Here is a 22,270-nt window from a genome sequence, read left to right as displayed (position 1 = left end):
TTTTGAATACTGTAATACGTTAAGAACCCATCAATCATTTAATATTTGGGCGTTTTCAGCTATTAAATTCACTGTCTAAATCTTGTTATCAGAATTTTTTTCATAAATGCTTTATTTAGTAAGTAGTTTAAGGTTTATCACTCAAAATTTATGTTTCTTAATTTGGGCTGTGTATCGCCGGACAAAAGGCGATCCGATTCGAATCGCGATCTTTGACTTGCGATCCACGATTCACTTGGTTATATAAAGCAATACATATTTTGAAAGTAAATGCAAAATAGAGGTATAACAAAAGCTTCATTTTTGTTTAGTTTTTACATTTTTGTCATCCTTTACATCAAACCCAAAATATTTCCAGAATTTAGAAGTATAGAATGCTGGTTCATTTCTATATAGCGCTGGATTTGATGTTTTTGTTGACGGGGGTGCCATGTTGACTTTGAAATGCAGACGAAAATAAATGAAAGCTGTACATAAGTTTCGCATTCTATTTTATTATTGTAGATCTTCTCTTTATAATTTCTTTAATGCCCTTTGAATTTTTATTTCTTATTTCTATATTTGTATTCTTTTTAAAACATTATATTCCCTTAAAACCTTGACAAGAAGCATTCTTCATTCGAACACCGCGCACTGAATTGAATGCTAGCTCTGTATGAATTAACTTCCGGTTGCGTCAGTGTAACGTATTTCGGACATTTCGGATAAACAATGCATTATATAATTTTTTTTTTAAAAAGCCACAATAATTGCTGGAATTGAATTAAATCATTTTTATTTATTCTTTTAGTTAATTTTGAACTTGAATCGCGATCCAGCGATCTTAGCCCTGGCGAGTATTTGTGTCAAATATTTTGCTTTGACTCGCGATTACTCGGGTACACGTTACAGCCCTATTTCTTATACAAGTGTATGTATTGATTTTAAATACGAGTGTCACTTTAGGTAAAAGAACTACAAATATGTATAACAGAAACTTATTAATTCTTCAATCAATAGATAATTGTTCATAACCAAGAAACTAGTCGTTTCCCCGAGTCAAATGTATGTTAAAGAGAAGCAATCAGCAAAATCATATCACATCAATCCCAAATCAAGCACCATGAAAAACATGCAGGACAAAGAATCCAATCTATCACGATCTGGATTAAAAATTACACATCCTTGATACAAATGTTTACAAATCTGGATCCAATCTTTTACAACTGTTCATTCTCTGTACATATTCATAGGTACGGGAGCGTAACGCTGTTTTATGAGCGATTCCATGTCTGAGTCCATATCGCTTCCAGCCTCACTGTCTTGCGTTTCGTCAGTATCCGATGATGCAGATGAAGAGGTATAAATATCCTCGGTGACCAGATCTAAACTTTCGTTATATCTTCTTCCTTCGTTGTTATGATTCAGTGGTTCGTCTTCAAGGGTACTGAACTCTTCATCGGAGTGAAAATCTGTGTCAGAGTAACTTTTCCTTGACTGGTAAGAAAAATCTAAGTCGTCTGTATCTATGGACGAGCCCGATGTGACGTCATCGTCACTTGATGACGTAATGTTCAACGATCGCCTGTTTCGAACACGATTATTATATTCATTTCCACTTAATTTTCGATGTCCGCGTCCTTGACCGTCAAAATAAAAATTGTTCCCAGAAATATCTATTAATGTATCACCAGCAACATCATCGTCTTCAGTTGCCTCGGATGAGGAATTAGAATAATCTCTCGACTGCACTTTCCTACGAACGTCCAACTGCAAGCCAACTGTCGGTCTCATTAAATTATATTCCCTAAATTTATCGTGCATAACGTAACATCCGCTGACATCATCACAATCATACATCCGGGACTCTCGCTCAATGGGTCTGTTCATATTGACGTTTCCCGGCATTCCAAACTGTGTACGGAACTTGGCCATGACCTTGCTGGGGCGTTTCTGTGCCTGTATTTCCTGTAACCGTTTGTCACGTCTCGCCTTTCTCTTTTTCGCTTTCCGTTTTTGACGTACATCGATGCTGGAGTCTCTGTATTAGAATAAGGTAAGGGTATTTAAAACAAGATATAAATTGTATATAACTTAGTGGAAATAGAATTTCATTTTTTATGCTTTTTACATGGATAAACTGTTGTGGACCGGCAAGTTAGGCCAGCAGGTGAGCGGTGAAAGTGGTATACTGGTTAAGGTGTCCCCTTCTCAACCACACGGTTTCCGGTTCGAGTCCCACCAGGTATACTTTTTCATGGCTTGTCTAAATGGAAACCCAAAGCTGGTTTCTACCCAGGAAGCGGACTCGGGAGTGATAATTTAAGCTATTAATTCTCGCCAAAATAAAATAGATGACATATAAAGGAAAACAGCATACACCATTTAGGTAGCAAATTATTTGTTATTGTTGTTTTATTGTTGTACAATTACCATTATTGTGAATCGAGATCATGTGAAAGCGGATTTTTTCCATTATCGCTGAACCACATGTTTGTGTTTTGTCACATTCGTATATCTTAATATTGACTATATATTATTTTAGTACGGTTATCAAGCTATAGTCAAGCTAAACATTTTATCATATGTCCGCCTCAACCATCGCCGATATCAAAACTATGGCAAGTCCTCTTCGTGTTCTCCCTTAAAAACTTTTGGCGGATCCGTAGTATAATAATTAAATACCTGACCGTCAACTCGGGGGTCGCAGGTTCCTCCCCCTACCCTACTAACATACTTTCATTATTCCAGTACTGACACTAAATGGAGTCGCTATCGCCAGAGCTATATATCGGCACAATAAAGAGCTTTAATCAGGTTTGCATTCACTCACACAACTTTACCGTAATGCCACTCTCTCTCCGGGGCTAGACTAACATGAATAATCTGGTTGCGTTGAAAAATAAACGTAGGCATCCTCAACAGTGTGAACATTACACGTGGTTTGTGACGTAACTTTTGGTTATAACATGAAGCAAAATACATCCCGATTCCGATAGGATTATCGCTGTAAGTTCGTTATTTTCATATCAATGTTTACATATCACTTTTGTACACAGCCTTAAGGACTGCTTCATTCTTAAGCGAGACTGCAAATCACATAGAAATTTAGATATATTACATGTTACCAACTTACACCTCATCCGAGTCCGAGCCGATGTTGGCCACCTGCACAGCATTGTCACACACCGGACATTTGTTGTTTAGATCCGCGTAACACTCCAGGCAGTACACGGCTATAGAAAATACAGGTAATAAGATTTTATGTACCTATTAAAACATTCTTAAAGTGATAACCAAGCGAGTTTAAGAAAGTTCGTTTTATTCCTATTCGTATACTGATATAAACTTGAAGCTGCACTCTCACAGATTTACCGTTTTTGACAACTATTTTTATTGTTTTGTCTTGGAATGAGCCAAATTTTGCATAAATATCTGCAACCAGTAATAAAAGACTGCTGACAAAAGATCAGATCGCAGATGTTCATATTTCCGTTCGAAAATTAATGTTTTATGGCTAAAAACGTTCCTTACTGTTTAAGAAAAAACCCCATAAAACATCATTTTTTGAACTTTGATTTTTTTGTGTTCAGTCTTATATCACTGGTTTCCATGCATTTTCGCATAAATTGGCACGTTCCAAGACAAAAGATAAAAAAGGTCAAAACGTTCAATCTGTGAGAGTGCAGCTTTAAAAATATGGTCTATATAGGTGAATTCCGGTATTTAGAAAGCTATAAACATGCATTCAATGATGAATTGATGGTATTTCTTGAAAAGAAAACAAAGCTAGATCATATCTTAATATAACTCTCTAGCATAAGAAAATGCCATACAATAGAAAGTGAATTCGTTTGCTAACGCATTTAATGCTGAGGAAAGTAATCTGGGAACAATTGGATACAGTGTTATGATTCTAGATCTAGGAACATGCAAGAGTTCGACATTTGATTGCTATTTTTGAAGACAACATGTTCGTTTTTATTCACCTCTTCCCATGTGTACTAGTTAGTGCTTAAACATTGTTCTCGTATCAAGGGTGGCAAGTCTGTAACAATTTTACCAACACAGTCGTAGAAATTACAGTGTATTAAGTTTCAGTTACCATTCCAATCGTAGAAGTCTTAATGTATAAAATTGTAGTAATTGTAGAAACAGGTGTTTCACCATTACAGTCGTATAACATGGCAGTGTATGAAATAGTAGTGCATACATGTTGTTTTTTTATCCATGGCGGTCGTAGAAACAAGTGTCCAGTGATTTTTTGTTGAATAATTTTTACCGCCTGAGCCTTGCAAATTGGGAAGAAAGTCGACTTTTGGAAAAATACAAAATCAGGCCAAAATAGCTAATATAATGTAAAATATACATGTTTTAACTTTTTATGCATACATTATGCTGTGAAAAAGAAAGTTTTGTCAAGATTTTGTTTATATTTCAAGAAATTCATTGCTTTTTTAGTCATGAAAGTAATCTGCATTTATCAAATTGGGAAAAAAATTATAAAATTTTGGGGAAAATGGACAGTTTTTCGCAAGGGGAAACGACCTTTAAAATGCAGTAAATTACGCCATTTTATTTCATGTAAAGCGGTTTTAAAAATCGCAGTGAATTGACATATTGAAAACGAAGAGGTTGGCAACAAAGTCATAGAAAATTTATTTTACCATTGGGATTGATACTAGAATTAATTTACCATCACAGTCATAGAAGTCACAGTGTATGAAGTTGTAATAGTCGTCCGGCTTTCCCTCTCGGCCACAGTAGAGGCACGACTTCACCTCCCAGCCCATGAACTTGAGCAGCTTCTCACATATTGCGTAGCTGAAGTGGATGGTGCACTTTGTGTGCATACTCCATATGTATGCATTTTTGTAGCGCGAAAAAACGTGTGTTCAACAATGTCGATGCTGGTTATATCTTGTTGAAAGTTTTAGAAATTGTTGTTGCCGCCAGGACATACATTTAAAGGGATCTCAATATTATTTACATTATAAATATTCTAAAATGTATAAAGCATTTCGGATTAGTCTGAATATATTATTTAAAATTTAAATTAGGGGCAGGACTCACTTTGCAGCAAGTCGACCTTTAAGGCTGATGTGGTCGGGTGCCGCGTTTCCCAACTTGCGTGCCTTGATCTTTTGCTTAGTCTGCTCCATGAGGCCTCCGCGCGTCTTCATGATGTGGTTGAACAGCCATATAGCGCGGCGTCTTTCCCGGCGCGGCTCGTAACACGCCATGATCACGTGACGGCACCGCAAACCGTAAGCCTCGCCAATAGTGAGGAGCAGACATAAAAAGTAGATCAACCCTGAAATTTTTAGCGTTAGTCAAGTAGATCAACCCTGATATTGTTAGTGTTAGTCAAGTAGATCAACCCTGAAATTGTTATCATTAGTCAAGCAGATCAACCCGGAAATTGTTAGCGTTAGTCAAGCAGATCAACCCTGGAATTGTTATCGTTAGTCAAGTAGATCAACCCAGAAATTGTTAGCGTTAGTCAAGCAGATCAACCCTGGAATTGTTATCGTTAGTCAAGTAGATCAACCCATAAATTGTTAGCGTTAGTCAAGCAGATCAACCCTGGAATTGTTATCGTTAGTCAAGTTGATCGACTCTGGAATTGTTAGCGTTAGTCAAGCAGATCAACCCTGGAATTGTTATCGTTAGTCAAGTTGATCAACCATGGAATTGTTAGGGTTAGTCAAGTTGATCAACCATGGTATTGTTAGCGTTAGTCAAGTTGATCAACCCTGAAACTGGAATCGTTAGTCAAGCAGATCAACCCTGATATTGTTATCGTTAGTCAAGTTGATCAACCCTGGAATTGTTAGCGTTAGTCAAGCAGATCAACCCTGATATTGTTATCGTTAGTCAAATTGATCAACCCTGAAATTGTTAGTGTCAGTCAAGCAGATCAACCCTGAAATTGTTAAGGTCAGTCAAGCAGATCAACCCTGGAATTGTTATCGTTAGTCAAGTAAATCAACCCTGAAATTGGAATCGTTGGTCAAGCAGATCAACCCTGAAATTGTTAGTGTCAGTCAACCAGATCAACTCTGGAATTGTTATCGTTAGTCAAGTAAATCAACCCTGAAATTGTTATCGTTAGTCAAGTAGATCAACCCTGGAATTTTTAGCGTTAGTCAAGCAGATCAACCCTGGAATTGTTATCGTTAGTCAAGCAGATCAACTCTGATATTGTTATCGTTAGTCAAATTGATCAACCCTGGAATTGTTAGTGTCAGTCAAGCAGATCAACTCTGGAATTGTTATCGTTAGTCAAGTAAATCAACCCTGAAATTGTTATCGTTAGTCAAGTAGATCAACCCTGGAATTGTTAGTGTCAGTCAAGCAGATCAACTCTGGAATTGTTATCGTTAGTCAAGTAAATCAACCCTGGAATTGTTATCGTTAGTCAAGTAAATCAACCCTGAAATTGGAATCGTTAGTCAAGTAGATCAACCCTGAAATTGTTAGTGTCAGTCAAGCAGATCAACTCTGGAATTGTTATCGTTAGTCAAGTAAATCAACCCTGAAATTGTTATCGATAGTCAAGCAGATCAACCCTGGAATTGTTAGCGTTAGTCAAGTTGATCAACCCTGGAATTGTTATCGTTAGTCAAGCAGATCAACCCTGGAATTGTTATCGTTAGTCAAGCAGATCAACCCTGGAATTGTTATCGTTAGTCAAGTAGATCAACCCAGAAATTGTTAGCGTTAGTGAAGCAGATCAACCCTGGAATTGTTATCGTTAGTCAAGTAGATCAACCCTGAAATTGTTATCGTTAGTCAAGTAGATCAACCCTGGAATTATTATCGTTAGTCAAGCAGAGCAACCCTGATATTGTTATCGTTAGTCAAGTTGATCAACCCTTGAATTGTTATCGTTAGTCAAGTTGATCAACCCTGGAATTGTTATCGTTAGTCAAGCAGATCAACCCTGATATTGTTAGCGTTAGTCAAGTAGATCAACCCTGGAATTGTTATCGTTAGTCAAGTTGATCAACCCTGATATTGTTAGCGTTAGTCAAGTTGATCAACCCTGGAATTGTTAGCGTTAGTCAAGTAGATAAACCCTGGAATTGTTATCGTTAGTCAAGTAGATCAACCCTGGAATTGTTATCGTTAGTCAAGCAGATCAACCCTGGAATTGTTAGCGTTAGTCAAGTTGATCAACCCAGAAATTGTTATCGTTAGTCAAGTAGATCAACCCTGGAATTTTTAGCGTTAGTCAAGCAGATCAACCCTGGAATTGTTAGCGTTAGTCAAGTAGATCAACCCAGAAATTGTTATCGTTAGTCAAGTATATACACCCTGGAATTGTTATCGTTAGTCAAGTTGATCAACCCTGATATTGTTAGCGTTAGTCATGTTGATCAACCCTGGAATTGTTAGCGTTAGTCAAGTAGATCAACCCTGGAATTGTTATCGTTAGTCAAGTAGATCAACCCAGAAATTATTAGCGTTAGTCAAGTAGATCAACCCAGAAATTGTTATCGTTAGTCAAGTATATACACCCTGGAATTGTTATCGTTAGTCAAGTTGATCAACCCTGATATTGTTATCGTTAGTCAAGTTGATCAACCCTGGAATTGTTAGCGTTAGTCAAGTAGATCAACCCTGGAATTGTTATCGTTAGTCAAGCAGATCAACCCAGAAATTGTTAGCGTTAGTCAAGTAGATCAACCCTGGAATTGTTATCGTTAGTCAAGTAGATCAACCCTGGAATTGTTAGCGTTAGTCAAGTAGATCAACCCAGAAATTGTTATCGTTAGTCAAGTATATAAACCCTGGAGTTGTTAGCTTTAGTCAAGCAGATCAACCCTGATATTGTTATCGTTAGTCAAGTTGATCAACCCTGGAGTCAAGTTGATCAACCCTGATATTGTTATCGTTAGTCAAGCAGATCAACCCTGGAATTGTTAGCGTTAGTCAAGTTGATCAACCCTGGAATTGATAGCGTTAGTCAAGCAGATCAACCCTGATATTGTTATCGTTAGTCAAGTTGATCAACCCTGGAATTGTTATCGTTAGTCAAGTTGATCAACCCTGATATTGTTATCGTTAGTCAAGTTGATCAACCCTGGAATTGTTAGCGTTAGTCAAGTTGATCAACCCTGGAATTGTTAGCGTTAGTCAAGTTGATCAACCCTGGAATTGTTATCGTTAGTCAAGTTGATCAACCCTGGAATTGTTATCGTTAGTCAAGCAGATCAACCCTGATATTGTTAGCGTTAGTCAAGTTGATCAACCCTGGAATTGTTATCGTTAGTCAACTAGATCAATCCTGGAATTGTTATCGTTAGTCAAGTAGATCAACCCTGAAATTGGAATCGTTAGTCAAACACTGCGGGTTTTTTTCGGAATGCGACGTATATAATATACATGTATTTCTCTCATTTTCTTAAAGATAATCGTTGTCTTGTTTGATGTCACTTTTCTTTTGTATGGCTGTTTTTGACATATCAATTTATCCCAATATATAATGAAATCTGCTTAAGAAAACCGTACACATGTTGTGACACTCTTTCCTATAGCCTGCAGTTACTAAAAACATGTTCGTTGTTCTTTAAACTGTATTTAACAAAAAGGACCAACTTCGATTTCTCACCAATAGTTTTGTAAACACCCCAGTCCGGCTCCGAGGGGTTGGGCACACAGGGGGAGACGTCCAGTGTGACACCCGCCTTAGAGATAGGGTCAAACATGCCGACAATGGTCTTGTACATGTCCGCCATCGGGCCCTGTCCCACCACGTGCAGCTTCGTGTGAGGCGGCACTGGGGTAATACAGAGGGAATATGGGCTGGTATATGTACGGAATATAGTAGATTTGTATACAACATGTACACTACTTTACGTTAAAAAACATCTGAAAGAAAACAAAGGTAACAATGGAGAATATAAACAATGGAGAATAAAGACACGTCGTGTTCCGATATGACCTTAAAAAATAAAATAAAACGATATATAAATAATTCACAAATGTGTAAAAAATAGCGCATATTTACGATGACTAATATAAACATAAAAATGATCAATCATGGCATATAAAATATTTAGTTGTCATTTCTCAATGTATAGAGGAGAAAGTATTTTCATTATATACCATGGGCCCACAGACACACATCCGCTTCATTAACATGTTTTAAATTATATGTTATAAAACATCATTATGTGTAAAAAGTTTTGATTTTTTTCCTTCACTTATAAATACGTTTTCTTCAAAGGAAGAATTTATATACATGTACTTGAATTTGAATGATGCTTAATGACAGTAGACAGCTCTGATCTACATTGTGTTTTATTCCAGACGTTCATACTGACGTTTATATGAAAACGAATCCTTGATATGGTTTGAACGAGCAATTTGTTCATGACTTGAAGCTGACCTTAGTGTACAGTACTCATCATTTGAAAGTGGAAGAAGATCTGACATGTTTGATATCTGTAAATGTTTACCAATTTAATCTTGTAACAATCGACAAGACGATGACTGCTTCGGTCTCCTAAATGCTATTGTTGCCACTCTTCTTTGCCAGATGTTAATTTTATTTATTATAGCACCATTGCCTTTGCCCCAAACATGACAACAACAATCAAGTAACGGAATTATATATGAATTATATAATATATCATCTCATCGGTGAGATAGTAAATAACTTTCTTTAATAGCGAGATTTTGGAGGTTATAGTCTTACTGACAACGTCATTCTGGGAATGCCATTTGAGACTACTATCGTTATATTTTCAAAGAAATTCAATATTATTATTTTCATGGTTAAGACGTTCCATGTTACTATTGAAATGCTAGACGTTGGTTAAAAGCTCGTTGTGTTTTATAGGCTGTTCCATCCTCACTTATCATGCAATTCGATTTAGAAGGATGAAACGACATACATTTTTTTCGGGAAAGTTTGTGAAATTATGACCTCGAGGGAGTCATAAGGTTTTGTGAATGATTTTTGTATTTTGGACTGGCTTTGTTGCTCGACTCCTCGACTAATTTAGGTTTCGATGAAGCGTCAGTATATTTCATATGAAAATAGAAGGAATAATGTTCGGTACTAAACTTCGACCTCAAACGAACGCCTGTTCGAACGACCGTAGCTTTACTGTATTTATTCTTAACACCATTAATTTATGCACATTATCCGGAGGCGCCGGAAGGTATTTTGTATAGGGGAGGCGGGATGACCCTTCCTGTTGCGCGTATTTTTTTTTAACCAGGTGGCTTATTGTAACGCATTTTTAGGACTCACATCAATCGTTTGAAACAGCTTTAAAATAAAGAAAACTGCAGATTATACCAATTATTTTAACTACTTTGATTTTAATATCATTAATTATCCGGCGCCTCTGTTATCAAAAAGCTTATGTTAAATTTCCGTTGAACTAACGCCATTTCACGCACCTTTTAATCATCTGCAAACAGGTACATATATATTTTATTTTACCTCTACATAAAGCAATATTTTGATAATATGAGAACGGTCTCAATATGGAACCTTGTGGTACACCTGATGTTAGAGTTAGCAATTATGATCGCTTATAACCGACTTAGAGTTAATGTTGCCCGTAAGCTAAATAAGACTTAAACAAAGTATAATGCAGTGTGTGAAAAATGGTACAACTTGAGTTTATGGAAAGGATCTCGTGATCCACTATATCAAATGCTTTCTTTAAGTCAAGGAAAACAGTTCAATAACTTCGCCACTGTTTTCATCTTTAACCCATGTATATATCAGACTTGTCAAAGCGGTATTACAAGAACGTTTTTTTATAGCATGTACATATTTGCTCCTGAAAATAAGACTGAATTTGTTTAGCAACATTCCTTTCAAAATTCATAAAGTTTTTATTAGAATAGGTCGATATGGTTGGGGTCCTCTTTCGAATCTGATATAAAAAATGGTAATACTCGTGAATTTTAGTTCATCAGGAAAACGCCTCTGTTAAAACTTATGTTTATAATTGAGGCAATACATTGTATGAATGTCCCCAAAATTCATTATAATCGTTCGACAAATTACATCAAGTCCAATAGATTTGTTTAAAACAAGGGTATCTATGAACAGAAGTTTTACCGTAGTATGTCCAAGTTTTGCACTGAGTGTTTTCTTTAGAGTATAAAAGTGTCCATGGCGAAACTGTTATTTTTTTAAATGTATTTGAAATATCTAAATGTTTATTTAATTCAAATAATCGTCTATCAATGTATCATTTACGAGCAAGAGTGGTTTTAAGCTTATTGTGTAATATTTCTTCAAACTGGTAATTATTTTAAATTTTCATTTTTTTTTTCAAAAGCTTACTTAGAAAACTTAACTTTACTAAACAATGTAATTGTTTCTTAGAACTTTAATTGGTCATAGTCACTATTTATATGGCATCTTTCACTTTAGTAATCATTTTTTGTTTTAGTAAAACACGTCTATGGCATAGTTTAGTTTCACCTGTCTAGATGTCTAAGTACATTACTTTATTTTAAAGTACCTGTTCATTAAAACGTTAGTAATAAGAATGTCAAAACAAACTTATTTCCATACACAGATGAAACTCATTTCGAAAATGTTTGTATTTACAAACGCTGATATTAACGTACCCGGCGCCTTTGACACGGCGGCGAAGTTTTTCTGAACGATTCTGAGTGCGGAGTAGAGCCCGAAGTCGCAGAACAGGTAGAAGGCGGCGTTAAACATGCTCACGATGAAAACGACCAGCCCGAATCCAAGCCGCCGTCGCTCCCGTCGCGTAATCGGGCCTAATACTGGAATAGATAATAGAGAATACTGGTAAGTGTTGGATATTTAAGTGTATCATGAGATGTTCAGAAAGGAGAAAAAACACGAGCCTTAAATTACATGTGCGTATTGTCACTTGTAACATACGTGTGAGTATTTCCACTTGTAGCGTGTGAGTATTTCCACTTGTAGCATATGGGTATTGCCACTTGTAGCATATGGGTATTGCCACTTGTAGCATATGGGTATTGCCACTTGTAGCATGTGAGTAGTGCCACTTGTAACATGTGAGTATTGTCAGTTGTAGCATATGGGTATTGCCACTTGTAGCATGTGAGTAGTGCCACTTGTAACATGTGAGTATTGTCAGTTGTAGCATATGGGTATTGCCACTTGTAGCATATGGGTATTGCCACTTGTAGCATGTGAGTAGTGCCACTTGTAACATGTGGGTATTGCCACTTGTAGCATATGGGTATTGCCACTTGTAGCATGTGAGTAGTGCCACTTGTAACATGTGAGTATTGTCAGTTGTAGCATATGGGTATTGCCACTTGTTACATGTGAGTATTGTCACTTGTTTAGCATGTGAGTATTGTCACTTGTAGTATGTGAGTATTGTCACTTGTTACATGTGAGTATTGCCTCTTGTAGTATGTGAGTATTGTCACTTTTAGCATGTGAGTATTGTCACTTGTTACATGTGAGTATTGTCACTTGTAGTATGTGAGTATTGTCACTTTTAGCATGTGAGTATTGTCACTTGTTACATGTTAGTATTGCCACTTGTAGTATGTTAGTATTGCCACTTGTAGTATGTGAGTATTGCCACTTGTAGCATGTGAGTATTGCCACTTGTATAGCATGTGAGTATTGTCACTTGTAGTATGTGAGTATTGTCACTTGTTACATGTGAGTATTGTCACTTGTAGTATGTGAGTATTGTCACTTGTAGCATGTGAGTATTGTCACTTGTTACATGTGAGTATTGTCACTTGTAGTATGTGAGTATTGTCACTTTTAGCATGTGAGTATTGTCACTTGTAACATGTGAGTATTGTCACTTGTAGTATGTGAGTATTGTCACTTTTAGCATGTGAGTATTGTCACTTGTTACATGTTAGTATTGCCACTTGTAGTATGTGAGTATTGTCACTTGTAGCATGTGAGTATTGTCACTTGTTACATGTGAGTATTGTTGTTTGTAGCATGTGAGTATTGTCACTTGTAACATGTGAGAATTGTTACTTGTAACATGTGAGTATTGTTGTTTGTAGCATGTGAGTATTGTCACTTGTAACATGTGAGTAATGTCACCTGTAGCATGTGAGCATTGTCACTTGTAGTATGTGAGTATTGCCACTTGTAGTATGTGAGTTTTGCCTCTTGTTACATGTGAGTATTTTTACTTGTAACATGTGAGTATTGCCACTTGTAGTATGTGAGTATTGTCATTTCTAGTATGTGAGTATTGCCACTTGTAGCATGTGAGTATTGCCACTTGTAGTATGTGAGTATTGTCACTTGTATAGTATGTGAGTATTGCCATTTCTAGTATGTGAGTATTGCCACTTGTATAGTATGTGAGTATTGTCACTTGTAGTATGTGAGTATTGCCACTTGTAGCATGTGAGTATTGCCACTTGTAGTATGTGAGTATTGCCACTTGTAGTATGTGAGTATTGTCACTTGTATAGTATGTGAGTATTGTCACTTCTAGTATGTGAGTATTGCCACTTGTATAGTATGTGAGTATTGTCATTTCTAGTATGTGAGTATTGCCACTTGTATAGTATGTGAGTATTGTCACTTCTAGTATGTGAGTATTGCCACTTGTAGTATGTGAGTATTGCCACTTGTAGTATGTGAGTATTGCCACTTGTAGTATGTGAGTATTGTCACTTGTAGTATGTGAGTATTGCCACTTGTAGCATGTGAGTATTGTCACTTGTAGCATGTTAGTATTGCCACTTGTAGCATGTGAGTATTGTCACTTGTAGTATGTGAGAATTGTCACTTGTATAGTATGTGAGTATTGTCACTTGTAGTATGTGAGTATTGTCACATGTAGTATGTGAGTATTGTCACTTGTAGTATGTGAGTATTGTCACGTGTACTATGTGAGTATTGTCACTTGTAGTATGTGAGTATTGTCACTTGTAGTATGTGAGTATTGTCACTTGTAGTATGTGAGTATTGCCACTTGTAGTATGTGAGTATTGTCACTTGTAACATGTGAGAATTGTCACTTGTAGTATGTGAGTATTGCCACTTGTATAGTATGTGAGAATTGTCACCTGTAGCATGTGAGTATTGCCACTTGTAGTATGTGAGTATTGTCACCTGTAGCATGTGAGAATTGTCACTTGTAGTATGTGAGTATTGCCACTTGTATAGTATGTGAGAATTGTCACCTGTAGCATGTGAGTATTGCCACTTGTAGTATGTGAGTATTGCCACTTGTAGTATGTGAGAATTGTCACCTGTAGCATGTGAGTATTGCCACTTGTAGTATGTGAGTATTGTCACCTGTAGCATGTGAGAATTGTCACTTGTAGCATGTGAGTATTGTCACTTGTAGCATGTTAGTATTGCCACTTGTAGTATGTGAGAATTGTCACTTGTATAGTATGTGAGTATTGTCACTTGTAGTATGTGAGTATTGTCACATGTAGTATGTGAGTATTGTCACTTGTAGTATGTGAGTATTGTCACTTGTAGTATGTGAGTATTGTCACTTGTAGTATGTGAGTATTGTCACTTGTAGTATGTGAGAATTGTCACTTGTATAGTATGTGAGTATTGTCACTTGTAGTATGTGAGTATTGTCACTTGTAGTATGTGAGTATTGTCACTTGTAGTATGTGAGTATTGTCACTTGTAGTATGTGAGTATTGTCACTTGTAGTATGTGAGTATTGTCACTTGTAGTATGTGAGTATTGTCACTTGTAGTATGTGAGTATTGCCACTTGTATAGCATGTTAGTATTGCCACTTGTAGTATGTGAGAATTGTCACTTGTATAGTATGTGAGTATTGTCACTTGTAGTATGTGAGTATTGTCACTTGTAGCATGTGAGTATTGTCACTTGTAGTATGTGAGAATTGTCACTTGTATAGTATGTGAGTATTGTCACTTGTAGTATGTGAGTATTGTCACATGTAGTATGTGAGTATTGTCACTTGTAGTATGTGAGTATTGTTGTTTGTAGCATGTGAGTATTGTTGTTTGTAGCATGTGAGTATTGTCACTTGTAACATGTGAGTAATGTCACCTGTAGCATGTGAGTATTGTCACTTGTAACATGTGAGTATTGTCACTTGTAGTATGTGAGTATTGTCACTTGTAGTATGTGAGTATTGTCACTTGTAGTATGTGAGTATTGTCACTTGTAGTATGTGAGTATTGCCACTTGTAGTATGTGAGTATTGCCACTTGTAGTATGTGAGTATTGCCACTTGTATAGTATGTGAGTATTGTCACTTGTAGTATGTGAGTATTGCCACTTGTAGCATGTGAGTATTGCCACTTGTATAGCATGTGAGTATTGCCACTTTTAGCATGTGAGTATTGTCACTTGTATAGTATGTGAGTATTGTCACTTTTAGCATGTGAGTATTGCCACTTGTATAGCATGTGAGTATTGCCACTTTTAGCATGTGAGTATTGTCACTTGTAGCATGTGAGTATTGCCACTTTTAGCATGTGAGTATTGCCACTTGTAGTATGTGAGTATTGTCACTTGTAGCATGTGAGTATTGCCACTTTTAGCATGTGAGTATTGCCACTTGTTACATGTTAGTATTGCCTCTTGTAGTATGTGAGTATTGTCACTTGTAGTATGTGAGTATTGTCACTTGTAGTATGTGAGTATTGCCACTTTTAGTATGTGAGTATTGCCACTTTTAGCATGTGAGTATTGTCACTTGTAGTATGTGAGTATTGCCACTTTTAGCATGTGAGTATTGCCACTTGTAGTATGTGAGTATTGTCACTTGTAGTATGTGAGTATTGTCACTTGTAGCATGTTAGTATTGCCACTTGTAGTATGTGAGTATTGCCACTTTTAGCATGTGAGTATTGTCACTTGTAGCATGTGAGTATTGCCACTTGTAGTATGTGAGTATTGTCACTTTTAGCATGTGAGTATTGTCACTTGTAGCATGTTAGTATTGCCACTTGTAGTATGTGAGTATTGCCACTTTTAGCATGTGAGTATTGTCACTTGTAGTATGTGAGTATTGCCACTTTTAGCATGTGAGTATTGCCACTTGTAGTATGTGAGTATTGTCACTTTTAGCATGTGAGTATTGTCACTTGTTACATGTTAGTATTGCCTCTTGTAGTATGTGAGTATTGTCACTTTTAGCATGTGAGTATTGTCACTTGTTACATGTGAGTATTGTTGTTTGTAGCATGTGAGTATTGTCACTTGTAGTATGTGAGTATTGTCACTTGTAGCATGTGAGTATTGTCACTTGTTACATGTGAGTATTGTTGTTTGTAGCATGTGAGTATTGTCACTTGTAACATGTGAGAATTGTTACTTGTAACATGTGAGTATTGTTGTTTGTAGCATGTGAGTATTGTCACTTGTAGTATGTGAGTATTGTCACTTGTAACATGTGAGTATTGTCACTTGTAGCATGTGAGTATTGTCACTTGTAACATGTGAGTATTGTTGTTTGTAGCATGTGAGTATTGTCACTTGTAGTATGTGAGTATTGTCACTTGTAGCATGTGAGTATTGTCACTTGTTACATGTGAGTATTGTTGTTTGTAGCATGTGAGTATTGTCACTTGTAACATGTGAGAATTGTTACTTGTAACATGTGAGTATTGTTGTTTGTAGCATGTGAGTATTGTCACTTGTAGTATGTGAGTATTGTCACTTGTTACATGTTAGTATTGTCACTTGTAGTATGTGAGTATTGTCACTTGTAGCATGTGAGTATTGTCACTTGTTACATGTGAGTATTGTTGTTTGTAGCATGTGAGTATTGTCACTTGTAACATGTGAGAATTGTTACTTGTAACATGTGAGTATTGTTGTTTGTAGCATGTGAGTATTGTCACTTGTAACATGTGAGTAATGTCACCTGTAGCATGTGAGCATTGTCACTTGTAGTATGTGAGTATTGCCACTTGTAGTATGTGAGTTTTGCCTCTTGTTACATGTGAGTATTTTTACTTGTAACATGTGAGTATTGCCACTTGTAGTATGTGAGTATTGTCATTTCTAGTATGTGAGTATTGCCACTTGTAGCATGTGAGTATTGCCACTTGTAGTATGTGAGTATTGTCACTTGTATAGTATGTGAGTATTGCCATTTCTAGTATGTGAGTATTGCCACTTGTATAGTATGTGAGTATTGCCACTTGTAGCATGTGAGTATTGCCACTTGTAGCATGTGAGTATTGCCACTTGTAGTATGTGAGTATTGCCACTTGTAGTATGTGAGTATTGTCACTTGTATAGTATGTGAGTATTGTCACTTCTAGTATGTGAGTATTGCCACTTGTATAGTATGTGAGTATTGTCATTTCTAGTATGTGAGTATTGCCACTTGTATAGTATGTGAGTATTGTCACTTCTAGTATGTGAGTATTGCCACTTGTAGTATGTGAGTATTGCCACTTGTAGTATGTGAGTATTGTCACTTGTAGTATGTGAGTATTGTCACTTGTAGTATGTGAGTATTGCCACTTGTAGCATGTGAGTATTGTCACTTGTAGCATGTTAGTATTGCCACTTGTAGCATGTGAGTATTGTCACTTGTAGTATGTGAGTATTGTCACTTGTAGTATGTGAGTATTGTCACTTGTAGTATGTGAGTATTGTCACTTGTAGTATGTGAGTATTGTCACTTGTATAGTATGTGAGTATTGTCACTTGTAGTATGTGAGTATTGTCACTTGTAGTATGTGAGTATTGTCACATGTAGTATGTGAGTATTGTCACTTGTAGTATGTGAGTATTGTCACGTGTACTATGTGAGTATTGTCACTTGTAGTATGTGAGTATTGTCACTTGTAGTATGTGAGTATTGTCACTTGTAGTATGTGAGTATTGCCACTTGTAGTATGTGAGTATTGTCACTTGTAACATGTGAGTATTGTCACTTGTAGTATGTGAGTATTGCCACTTGTATAGTATGTGAGAATTGTCACCTGTAGCATGTGAGTATTGCCACTTGTAGTATGTGAGTATTGTCACCTGTAGCATGTGAGAATTGTCACTTGTAGTATGTGAGTATTGCCACTTGTATAGTATGTGAGAATTGTCACCTGTAGCATGTGAGTATTGCCACTTGTAGTATGTGAGTATTGCCACTTGTAGTATGTGAGAATTGTCACCTGTAGTATGTGAGTATTGCCACTTGTAGTATGTGAGTATTGTCACCTGTAGCATGTGAGCATTGTCACTTGTAACATGTGAGTATTGTCACTTGTAGCATGTTAGTATTGCCACTTGTAGTATGTGAGAATTGTCACTTGTATAGTATGTGAGTATTGTCACTTGTAGTATGTGAGTATTGTCACATGTAGTATGTGAGTATTGTCACTTGTAGTATGTGAGTATTGTCACGTGTAGTATGTGAGTATTGTCACTTGTAGTATGTGAGTATTGTCACTTTTAGTATGTGAGTATTGTCACTTGTAGTATGTGAGTATTGTCACTTGTAGTATGTGAGTATTGTCACTTGTAGTATGTGAGAATTGTCACTTGTATAGTATGTGAGTATTGTCACTTGTAGTATGTGAGTATTGTCACATGTAGTATGTGAGTATTGTCACTTGTAGTATGTGAGTATTGTCACGTGTAGTATGTGAGTATTGTCACTTGTAGTATGTGAGTATTGTCACTTTTAGTATGTGAGAATTGTCACTTGTATAGTATGTGAGTATTGTCACTTGTAGTATGTGAGTATTGTCACTTGTAGTATGTGAGTATTGTCACGTGTACTATGTGAGTATTGTCACTTGTAGTATGTGAGTATTGTCACTTGTAGTATGTGAGTATTGCCACTTGTAGTATGTGAGTATTGTCACTTGTAGTATGTGAGTATTGCCACTTGTATAGCATGTTAGTATTGCCACTTGTAGTATGTGAGAATTGTCACTTGTATAGTATGTGAGTATTGTCACTTGTAGTATGTGAGTATTGTCACTTGTAGCATGTGAGTATTGTCACTTGTAGTATGTGAGAATTGTCACTTGTATAGTATGTGAGTATTGTCACTTGTAGTATGTGAGTATTGTCACATGTAGTATGTGAGTATTGTCACTTGTAGTATGTGAGTATTGTTGTTTGTAGCATGTGAGTATTGTTGTTTGTAGCATGTGAGTATTGTCACTTGTAACATGTGAGTAATGTCACCTGTAGCATGTGAGTATTGTCACTTGTAACATGTGAGTATTGTCACGTGTAGTATGTGAGTTTTGCCTCTTGTTACATGTGAGTATTGTCACTTTTAGTATGTGAGTATTGTCACTTGTAGTATGTGAGTATTGTCACTTGTAGTATGTGAGTATTGTCACTTGTAGTATGTGAGTATTGTCACTTGTATAGTATGTGAGTATTGCCATTTCTAGTATGTGAGTATTGCCACTTGTATAGTATGTGAGTATTGTCACTTGTAGTATGTGAGTATTGCCACTTGTAGCATGTGAGTATTGCCACTTGTAGTATGTGAGTATTGCCACTTGTAGTATGTGAGTATTGTCACTTGTATAGTATGTGAGTATTGTCACTTGTAGTATGTGAGTATTGCCACTTGTATAGTATGTGAGTATTGTCATTTCTAGTATGTGAGTATTGCCACTTGTATAGTATGTGAGTATTGTCACTTGTAGTATGTGAGTATTGCCACTTGTAGTATGTGAGTATTGTCACTTGTAGTATGTGAGTATTGCCACTTGTAGTATGTGAGTATTGTCACTTGTAGTATGTGAGTATTGCCACTTGTAGCATGTGAGTATTGTCACTTGTAGCATGTGAGTATTGTCACTTGTAGCATGTGAGTATTGTCACTTGTAGTATGTGAGAATTGTCACTTGTATAGTATGTGAGTATTGTCACTTGTAGTATGTGAGTATTGTCACATGTAGTATGTGAGTATTGTCACTTGTAGTATGTGAGTATTGTCACTTGTAGTATGTGAGTATTGTCACTTGTATAGTATGTGAGTATTGTCACTTGTAGTATGTGAGTATTGTCACTTGTAGTATGTGAGTATTGTCACTTGTAGTATGTGAGTATTGCCACTTGTGTAGTTTGTGAGTATTGTCACTTGTAGTATGTGAGTATTGTCACTTGTAGTATGTGAGTATTGTCACTTGTAGTATGTGAGTATTGCCACTTGTAGTATGTGAGTATTGTCACTTGTAGTATGTGAGTATTGTCACTTGTAGTATGTGAGTATTGCCACTTGTAGTATGTGAGTATTGTCACTTGTAGTATGTGAGTATTGTCACTTGTAGTATGTGAGTATTGCCACTTGTAGTATGTGAGTATTGTCACTTGTAGTCTGTGAGTATTGCCACTTGTAGTATGTGAGAATTGTCACTTGTATAGTATGTGAGTATTGTCACTTGTAGCATGTGAGTATTGCCACTTGTAGCATGTTAGTATTGCCACTTGTAGTATGTGAGTATTGTCACTTGTAGCATGTTAGTATTGCCACTTGTAGTATGTGAGTATTTTCACTTGTAGCATGTTAGTATTGCCACTTGTAGTATGTGAGAATTGTCACTTGTAGCATGTGAGTATTGCCTTGTAGTATGTGAGTATTGTCACTTGTAGCATGTTAGTATTGCCACTTGTAGTATGTGAGTATTGTCACTTGTAGCATGTTAGTATTGCCTTGTAGTATGTGAGTATTGTCACTTGTAGTATGTGAGTATTGCCACTTGTAGTATGTGAGTATTGTCACTTGTAGTATGTGAGTATTGCCTTGTAGTATGTGAGTATTGTCACTTGTAGCATGTTAGTATTGCCTTGTAGTATGTGAGTATTGTCACTTGTAGCATGTTAGTATTGCCACTTGTAGTATGTGAGTATTGTCACTTGTAGCATGTTAGTATTGCCTTGTAGTATGTGAGTATTGTCACTGATAACATGTGAGTATTGCCACTGATATCATGTGGGTATTGTCAATTGCAATATGTGAGTATTGTCACTGATAACATGTGAGTATTGTCACTAAAAACATGTGAATATTGTAACTGATAACATGTGAGTTTTGCAACTTGCAACATGTGAGTATTACCACTGAGAACATGGAGTATTGTCACTTATAACATGTGTGTATTGTCACTGATAACATGTGAGTACTGCGAAGTGGAACATGTGAGTATTGTCACTGATAACATGGAGTATTGTCACTGATAACATGAGAAATTGTCACTGATAACATGGAGAATTGTGACTGATAACACAGAGTATTGTAACTGAAAACATGGAGTATTGTCACTGATAACATGTGAGTATTGTCACTGATAACATGTGAGTTTTGCCACTTGCAACATGTGAGTATTGTCACTGATATCATGTGAATTTTGCCACTTGCAACATTTGAGTATTGTCACTGATAACATGTTAATATTGCCACTTGTAGTATTTGAATATTGTCACTTGCAACATGTGAGTATTGCCATTGATAACATGGAGTATTGTCACTGATAACCTATGAGTATTTCCACTGGTAACATGTGAGTATTGCCACTGATAACATGTAAGTAGTGTCAATAAAACATGTGAGTATTGCCACTGATAACATGTGAGTATTGTCACTAATATCATGTGAGTATTGGCACTGGTACCTTACAAGTATTGTCACTTATAACATGTGAGTATTGCCACTTGTAACATGTAAGTATTGCCACTGATAACATTAGAGTATTGTCTCTAATAACGTGTGAGTATTGTCATTGATATCATGTGAGTATTACCACTGATAACATGTGAGTATTGCCACTGATAACATGTGAGTATTGTCAATGGCTAACATATTATCAGTGACAATACTCACATGTTATCAGTGACAATACTCACACGATATTGAGACAATACTCACATGTTATCAGTGGCAATACTCACATGCTATCAGTGACAGTTCTCACTTGTTAACAGTGATAACATGTGGGTAATGCAACTGATAACATGTGAGTATTTTCTCTAATAACGTGTGAGTAATGTCATTGATAACATGTGAGTATTGCCACTGATAACATGTTAGTATTTCCACTAATAACATGAGAGTATTGTCACTGATAACATGTAAGTATTGCCACAGATAACATTTTAGTATTTCCACTAATAACATGTGAGTATTGCCACTGATAGCATGTGAGTATTTCCACTTGTAACATAGGAGTATTTCCGCTGATAATAAGTGAGTATTGCTACCGATAACATGAGAGTAATGTCGCTAATAACGTGTGAGTTTTGTCACTGAAAACATCTGAGTATTGCCACGTGTTATATGTGAGTATTGCCACTGATAACATGTGAGTTCGTCCACGGATTACGAGAACTT

At 36.4% G+C, this 22,270-nt stretch overlaps 1 protein-coding gene across 1 annotated transcript in view; it reads right to left on the bottom strand.

The window, feature by feature from the left end:
* Nucleotides 1–1,209: 1,209 nt before the first annotated feature.
* LOC128243999 (DC-STAMP domain-containing protein 2-like) overlaps nt 1,210–22,270 on the bottom strand; it is a 38,591-nt gene continuing 17,530 nt past the window's right edge. Inside the window, exons 12-17 of the mRNA XM_052962015.1 lie at nt 11,590–11,754; nt 8,597–8,764; nt 5,053–5,293; nt 4,676–4,803; nt 3,116–3,215; nt 1,210–2,020 (exon numbers count right to left, since the gene is read on the bottom strand). Coding sequence (XP_052817975.1) covers nt 1,210–2,020; nt 3,116–3,215; nt 4,676–4,803; nt 5,053–5,293; nt 8,597–8,764; nt 11,590–11,754 — 1,613 coding nt within the window. The remainder of the gene's footprint in view (nt 2,021–3,115; nt 3,216–4,675; nt 4,804–5,052; nt 5,294–8,596; nt 8,765–11,589; nt 11,755–22,270) is intronic.

Source organism: Mya arenaria, chromosome 8, assembly GCF_026914265.1.
Source record: "Mya arenaria isolate MELC-2E11 chromosome 8, ASM2691426v1".
NCBI classification, from domain to species: domain Eukaryota; kingdom Metazoa; phylum Mollusca; class Bivalvia; order Myida; family Myidae; genus Mya; species Mya arenaria.
Note: the sequence above shows the minus strand (reverse complement) of the source record. Positions and strands in the feature narration are given on the sequence as shown.